The sequence below is a fragment of the Pollachius pollachius genome, assembly GCF_949987615.1.
Source record: "Pollachius pollachius genome assembly, chromosome: 3".
Taxonomy (NCBI): Eukaryota; Metazoa; Chordata; class Actinopteri; order Gadiformes; family Gadidae; genus Pollachius; species Pollachius pollachius.
The window spans coordinates 25,752,047-25,760,245 of NC_136936.1; the positions used below are offsets into that span (position 1 = coordinate 25,752,047).

Sequence of the window (8,199 nt, forward strand, 5' to 3'; positions counted from 1 at the left end):
AGAAACACAAATAGTATGCTCTCCATTGAGCAGCGGTTTTTGGGGGATGTTGTTCCTCCTGAGAACTCTAAGGAAGTAAAGTCTCTGCTGGGCCTTCTTCACTAGCCCAGTGGTGTTGACGCCCCAGGTCAGGTGCTCCATGATGTTAACTCCCAAAAAGCGGAAGTCAGAAACCCTCTCAACACAGACCCTGCCTATCAGAAGCGGCTGGATGACCATCTTCTTCCTCCTATAACCCACACTGAGCTCCTTGGTCATAAATGTATTGAGGAGCAAGTTGTTAGCTCTGCACCACCCCACCAAATGCTCCACCTCGTCTCTGTAGGTGATCTCATCCCCCCTTGAGATGAGCCCCATTACTGTGGTGCCAAAGGAACTGCATGTAAACTGCATACGCTCTTGTCCCCATGTCCCTTTCTTTTGCTGTCATGGTGTTGCTCTATCATGTTGTAAGTAGATCCTGCCTCGGCGGCCCCCTAAAGGCCGTTTTACGTCAATGAGCCTCACTGCCTTGTAGCTAGGTGATGTGCCGCATGCCTCCACTGTCATGTATGTGGGGAGATGTATGATGGCCCCTCACTGAGTTCCACTGTCATGTATGTGAGGAGGTCTATCAAGGCCCTCTGAGTTCCACTGTCATGAAGGTGGCCAGGTGGATTAAGACCCTCTCTCTGACTGAGTTTGAATGTCATCATGTATGTGGGGAGGTGTATGAAGGCCCTCTCACTCTGAGTTCCACTGTCATGTATGTGGTGAGGTGTATGAGGCCCCTTTCTCATTAAATGGACTTCATTTATAGAGCACTTTTCTATCCATTTGACACTCAAAGCGCTTCACAATTTTGCCTAACATTCACCCATGGATTCACACATTCACACACCGACGCAATTTCAACCATGCAGGGCGACAGCCAGCGCTTAGGAAGCAGTTAGTTACAGTTAGTTATCTTGCTAAGGGACAACTCGACACTCGCGGTGTCGGGGATCAAACTAGCAACCTTCCGGTTACCAGCCATCCTGCTCTACCTCCTGAGCCACATTCCGCCCTGTTTGCATGTGGCTAGTACCCGGAAAATGACTGGGTTAACCTCTCAGGCTCTAGGGATTTTTACTCTTCACCCATGCAGCTGCGTTCTGGAAGATTTCTGTCTAGCAAAGCCTAGATTTCCACACAGCCTAGCCTTCCCAGAATAGATGGGCCATGGGGGCCATCCAGCAGATGGTATGCTAATGGATGCCAGCCGCCATGCATCTTGGACAGAGCTCCCTTATCTCGGAATCTGTCCAGTTTTCAACCATTCTTGAATCTTATTTTTCAAAGAAAATACTATTTCTTATTGTTATTATCTGATAACAGAAAAGCATTGGAGGAGTTTAGATAAGCGGTGGTGAATGAAATGCGTCCTCACCAAGGTCTTTGGATTGGTTCCCTCTCTCCCACGTGGATGAACCCCTCCGTGATATTACTCCTTCATTCACAACACGGCTGGACCGACACCACAAATGTTACCAGGTCATGAGCAGGCAAAGCATCCTTGCAGATGTCCCGGATATTGATGCCTGTTCCCGGGCTCACAGGACCCCGTGCAGGAAATGACCCGGGCCTTGGCAGAGTAGACCTGGGCCGTGGCAGGGTAGAGCTGCGTGTTTGACAAGGCTCTGTGTCCTTGTGCCCCCTCAGCACCCCCTGAACAAGCTGACGGAGCTATTGAGACAAGACCTGGCGGCGGCTGGATTTACTGAAGCCCTCAACTTTGCCCTGGTAGGAGTCCAATGCTAGCAAACACACATGCATGCACTCAAGCACACACACCTATACACCACACCTGCACCACACAAGTATCGTAGCGAAATACAGTTTCTGTCGTGTTTTATTTGGCTTTCCGTAAATCCTATTGAAATGGAAACCGGAACTGGATGTTTGTTTGGTTGTAGTCTTTTTGCTCGGTTCTCCGTATCAACAGTAGGACTAGAACCGAGCGAAAAGGCTACAACCAACCCCCCTTGCAATGAGCAATGAGTCTTCCAACAGAAATCAATGGATTTACAAAATGCCAAATAAAACACGACAGAAACTATATTTCGCTACCATACTTCATGAAAAAAAAGAAGATGAGTATGTCTGCATTGCCTTGGGAGAGTGTAGACTCTAAACTCTCCCCAGGTAATGCAGACATCCTGAATTTAAAGTTGTAAATCCAGGGTTAGGGATTATTTACTATCCATGTTAAAAAGGAATAATGCCTCAGATTTTTTTTAAATATTGACTATGCTTAAATGAAGCAGGATTGTTACCTAATTTTTCACTTTATTTTGTTTTTACACATTTGAAGATTTTATTTAAAGTCACATTTGTCTTGTTATCTTTTTTGTTGTTGTTCATCCGAAAATGATCCGACCCTTGACTCAAAAACCGTGACACGATCCGAACCGTGTGTTTTGCGATCCGTTGCACCCCTAGGTGTACAGTATAAACGGTATAGAAAGTACACCAGTGTGAATACCGTGCAGCCCTTATTTGAAGGAACTATCTTATGTTAAATTCGAGGTAAGTCAAGCTTTTTGGAGCAAAAGCAACAACAACAATCAAGCAAACAAATTTGTTTGCTTGATTCAACTAATGTTAGCTACCGCTTTTTTGATGTGATATAATTTACAATAATATTGTATTTTTAGGACCGAGTCAACGCCGAGTACTGAACGAACGTAGACCTTGCATAAAGTTAGTAAATTCTAACAACATAGGGCTATTTAGATAAATAATCTGGCAAGGGTGTTGTCCTAGGCTAATACACCAACGGCAAATTTCTGTATAATAAAGGGCTACATTTTGCATTCAAGTCTGTCATTTGAAATCTTTCCTTTGTATTGTGTGCTACAACCTCCGTAATGAATATTCACTCTAAATCCCGCCCAGGGTAGAATTCGAGTAGCCGTATATCTCGAAACACCGATCAGCCCTTGGGCCGATGATTTTCGCCCCCCCGTGACACTGTCAGCTTTTTTACTCTTAGGAGTTTGCAGGTCTGATACACACTAGGGATCAACCGATATGGATTTTTTATGGCTGATACCGATACCGATATTTTTTCATCAGCCTTAGCCCATAACCGATACGCCGATACAGATTTTCGTGAGCCGATAATACCTTGGAAATCCAGAGAACGCAAATATCGGCCAATAATATCAACCGGCCGATATATATCGGTCGATCACTAATACACACGCAACAAACGCACCTATACACGCAACTATTCACGCACGCACACGTGCAACACACACAATACACACCAATACACACACACTCTCTGTAAGTGACCCTTTGCATCCTCAGTGTTCTCAGGAGGACATCACTGACAAGCTGAGGAAGAAGCTCTTTGAGACCAGGGCCGCCCACATCGCCAACCCCAAGACAGCAGAGTTCCAGGTCTGTACCTCGTCCTGGGGACATTTGGGCCTTTGAATGATGTCGATGATTGGTTTCAATGGAGGGATTGAATGTCCATGTACACATGTGGTTCCACTCGTTTACCTCGCAATGCAATTTGAACATGATCTTTTATCACTTAACTACTAATACATATAGTATAGTACAGTCTATACAGTACACACTATATATAGTACAGACTATACTGTACAGTACAGTCTACAGAACAGTACATTGTTTATATAGTAGGGTACAGACTTTATAGCACATTACAGTGCAGTCTATACAGTATACAGTACACTACAGTCTATACAGTAAAGTCTAAAGTACACTACAGTCTATACAATACAGCCTGTACATACTGTACAATAGTCGTTACAGTACAGTATGTTATAACCTGACAGCTCAAGGTCGCTTTTGTCTTTCAATATTGTAATCCAGTATCAAATCCTATTCAATGTCTTTCTGACTTGACCTGGGTTTCTGAGCTGGCTCCAAAACAAGTCTTGGCTCCCAGACCACTCTGGTGACAAAAGGGCATTTAGGGATGTTTTCAAACGTAATACTCATCCTGGTGTTCATGTATGTATGCCTGAGGACTGAGTTAGATTTTGCGTTGGCTGAGGATTTTTGAGTCCAGCAGAGGTCGCTGTACCCCTCCTCTGTAACACTCACACACTTAACAGCCCTCAGACAGCCTGATGCTGTTCCCCTGTCTCAACGAGAGGGAGCTGTACCCCTCATCTGTTAAGGCGTGTTTCCACCGGTGGTAGCGGCTAGGCCCAGTACGACTAGGTCCGGTAGTGTAGGTGCGGTTAGGCGCAGCTCAATTACAGCTTGCGTTTCCAGCCAACAAGTTCCTCGAACTTGTTGGCTCCCTGTCAGACCGCTACCCCAACGAGGAGTACTGAGATAAGTACAGCTAATCACGGCTAAGTCCGGATCCCGCCCACTTTTGGCAGTGGAAACGCGAACCGTTCCGCAGCTAATCATACCAAACCGAACCGCACCCGCCGGTGGAAACGTGCCATTACACTTACACACTTAAAACAGCCCTCGGACAGCCTGCTGCTGTTCCCCTGTCTCAACCAGAGAGTGCTGTACCCCGGATCTGTAACACTCACACACCAAACAGCCCTCAGACAGCCTGCCATTGTTCCCCTGTCTCTCCACCAGGTGGCACGCACCACGCTGCTCCCAGGCCTGCTGAAGACCATCGCAGCCAATAGGAAGATGCCGCTGCCTCTCAAACTTTTTGAGATCTCAGACGTGGTGTTGAAGGATGAGACCAAAGGTACGGTGTGTGTTTGGGTGATTTTACGTGTTGTGTAAGTATAAGAGATACAGACCTACCTATAACAAACCATTAGCAATTCATATACTGTTTGCATCTTAACCAGACCTCACTGTTATTCCTGCATTGCGTTTTCAACTGGAGCTCCTCTGGTCAGCTAGTCGGTTCACTGCTTTTACTTTTGTAGAGTGAGCGGAAAACGCATCTTAACACCAATTTAAATGTTTTATCCATTGGAGACCTTTGGACGGTCCCATATTGTTCAGGGCAGAGAGCCTTGTAATGCAAATCTTGACCAAGCCATGGCTCTATGGGGAGGTGTGCTGCTGCCCATCTCCTGGGAAGGTATGGTCACACAGACTCATACCGGTCATTAGAGCTTAGATCGGGGCCAGAAAATCAAGCGCGACCCGGCCCGAGCCCGTGCACGTTCTGTCTGAGCCCGGCCCGGCCCATTAACTATAATTATGAGCCCGAGCCCGAACCCGATTTCAACCCGACATTTTTTTTAATACATGTGTAACTTTGTACACATTTGTTACTTAGGCCTACTCTGCTAAATATATATGTAAGGGATAATGTATAGAACGCCGGTCATTATCGGGAAAATAAGCCCCAACAGGGCGACCAGGTCTCGCTTCGCCCTGAAGGGGCTTATTTTCGATAATGACATGCAACGTTCTATAGGCTACATTATCCCGCTTATTACACGGCTACTTGCCAAAACGAAACAATAACTTCACATGGTGTGTCTTTTTACAATTTATTCTATACCAGCATTCGTAGTGTTGATCAGCAGAGAATTAGTCCCGAGGATAGTGGTGGGAAATATCGGCCCGACCCGGCCCGCAGGTCGAGCCGGGTCGGGTCGGGCTCGGGCAGAGAATCTAAACTGTACCGGTGATCACCTCTTTAGGTCCCCACCTCACCTGATATCTGTTGGTTATCCAACATCTAGTTAACTGTTAAAGGGGATGTGATTGTATACCCTCTTAGTACGCGGGGAAGTCGTCCTACTCCTAACTGCTATTTCACAAAGGCAAGCAAACCTGTCTGAACTAATAAAGATATATCCTACATCAAAACTTTCCATAGTTACATCTCAACATGGTGTATTTGTAGGAAACTATTTTTCTGTAGTTGTTTCTGATTTGCTTGGCGCTCGTTTCCTCGAGTGTTTGTGTCCCTCTTGTCCATCATTGTCCATTACCCTCAGGTCTCTCCCTAAATCTGTCCCCCAGGTCTCTAACTCCTGTCTCTAACCCCCCCCAGACGTGGGAGCCAGGAACAGCCGGCGGCTGTGTGCCGTGTTCTACCACCGCAGCCCGGGCTTCGAGGTGATCCACGGCCTACTGGACCGAGCCATGCAGCTCCTGGCGGTAGCGCCGGCCCGAGGGACGGGGTACCACATCCAGGCTGCTGATGGTGAGGCCCGGGGGTGGGGGGTTCTACCACTCTCATTCCCCTGCTGCTGGCCCTCTCGCTCTTTACTCTCATTCTTTACTCCCTCACCCATCCCATCTCACTCTCGACTCCCTCATCCTCTGTCTAACTTTCAGTCTACCCCCCGTCTCCAGCTCCCTTTCTTGTTCCAAGGTCATCCAGTAAGATATCCAGTGTGGCTCTTGGCCCAAGCATGGAGTAGAAATCAATGAGGAGAGAGGCCCTCATCTCTTCCTCATTGATTTAGAGAGGGAGAGGGAGAGGGAGAGGGAGAGAGAGAGAGCGAGAGACTGACTGACTAACTGCAGTGTCACTCAGGCCCTGGTTGGACACACACCTTGGATCATCTGACATGCACCATCCATACACTAAAATAGTTTCCCTCTCTCACTCAGCAGTGTTGTCCAGAACCCTTCATAGGCCATTAGCCTCGATCTGTCAGCGCATTGGAAAACCCAATGACAAGGTCATGACACCATTGCAAAAGCTCACCTGCAATACACCACAGAACACAGCATCAGACATCCCAGCTGAGCTCCAGTCGGCTCTGCTCCTTCAGGGGGAGGAGCTCTGACTGGGAGTGCCTCACCATCTCTGAGAGGGGGACAGGGTGAGGAGCTCTGACTGGGTGACCCTCGTCCTCTCTGAGAGGGGGACAGCACTGACAGGCTTAGGGTTCCGGCGCACACACGAAGGGATCCAGGGAGTGGCTTCCCTTAGGTCCAGCTTGCTCCTGCTCTGCTTGAAACATCAATACAAATGTTTTGTCTTTTTGTATTGTGGGAAATTGTTTAATACAGGAAGTATTAACAGGATAATCCAAATATAGTCACGTGGAAACATTATAATTGTCCATGGTGTCCTGAATTGCTTGACGATGTGTTTGGTCTGATGAGCGTGACGCACGCAGGCCTCTGGTGCCCATCAGCAAGGCAGCGTGGGAAGCAGCCAGCCATGTGTGTCACATCCTCTTTGAGAGGACCTCATCTCACCCGTGTCTCCTCGCGCTCCTCAGACTCCACCTTCTTCCCGGGCCGCTGCGCCGAGGTGTTTGTGTGCGGGGTCAGCGTGGGCCGGCTGGGGGTCCTCCACCCTGACGTCATCCAACGCTTCGAGCTCACCATGCCCTGCTCCGCCCTGGAGATGGACCTGGAGCCCTTCCTGTGATGTCACTTCCCCTCTTAACACCTCGTAACACACATGCCTTATCTGCATGAGAGTCGTTATGATGGCTCAGTCTTATAAACTTTCCTCCCCCTGACATGTAGAGACGGATAGTGCTTTAAAACAGCCTGTCTGACCTGATGGACAGTGGGTGTGTGTTGTGTTGCAGCCTAGAAGGCTCTTGTTTTCTAGTTGACGCCATACTGATTATAAAAGCCTGTTGTGATTAAAATGAGTGAATGACCTCCTGGTGCCTCCCTGTGTTTTTGCTGTGCGTTGGTGCTGATGGAGGAGGTATGGAGGGGTGGGGCTCCTCAGCCTGACTCACTCTGGTTGTGTTGCCTTGGTTTCCCCAGCGGCCGCCACTCAGAGGTGCTGCTCACGCACGACGTCCCCTTGCAGGAGGTCCTCCGCCACCGGTTCATGGAGGTCCCCGTCCCCGTCCCCACCTGGACGGTGTTCGGGGACCTTGGCACTGCCGCCGGGCTGCGGGCCCTCAACGAGTTCCTGGCCCCGAGGAGCTACATCGAGGGGTTTGTGGCGTCCAGCGCCGACATGGAGGTGCTGGGGGCTATACCGGCGGACTGCCCCCCGCCCCCGGCACTCTGCCATGCCCTACGCTGGTACCGCCACGCCTGTTCACTAGGGACCGGCTGTGGCCTGCCCGCCGCACGGCGCAGCTACGTCCTGGAGGCAGAGTGAGAGCCGTAGTCTATACTCCTCAGAACACCGCCCAACATACAGGGTGCCTGCACCCTACTCCTCAGAAGACCCCCCCCCCCCCCCCCCCCCCCCCCCCCCCCCCCCCCCCCCCCCCAACATACATTGTATTCCATGGGCATGCCTGGCCATCGATTACAATGACTAGAGCT

At 49.2% G+C, this 8,199-nt stretch overlaps 1 protein-coding gene across 3 annotated transcripts in view; it reads left to right on the top strand.

Annotated features, from left to right (window-relative positions):
- farsb (phenylalanyl-tRNA synthetase subunit beta) overlaps positions 1–8,098 on the top strand; it is a 29,066-nt gene extending 20,968 nt beyond the window's left edge. For 2 of the 3 annotated variants that reach the window (XM_079731129.1, XM_079731130.1), the window contains 6 exons: positions 1,681–1,761; positions 3,334–3,426; positions 4,603–4,720; positions 5,993–6,145; positions 7,179–7,326; positions 7,684–8,098. In XM_079731129.1, coding sequence (XP_079587255.1) covers positions 1,681–1,761; positions 3,334–3,426; positions 4,603–4,720; positions 5,993–6,145; positions 7,179–7,326; positions 7,684–8,029 — 939 coding nt within the window. In that variant the 3' untranslated portion in view covers positions 8,030–8,098. Of the gene's footprint in view, positions 1–1,680; positions 1,762–3,333; positions 3,427–4,602; positions 4,721–5,992; positions 6,146–7,178; positions 7,355–7,683 lie in introns of all 3 variants that reach the window. The other variant, XM_079731131.1, reaches the window with a different exon arrangement.
- The last annotated feature ends 101 nt before the right edge of the window (positions 8,099–8,199 follow it).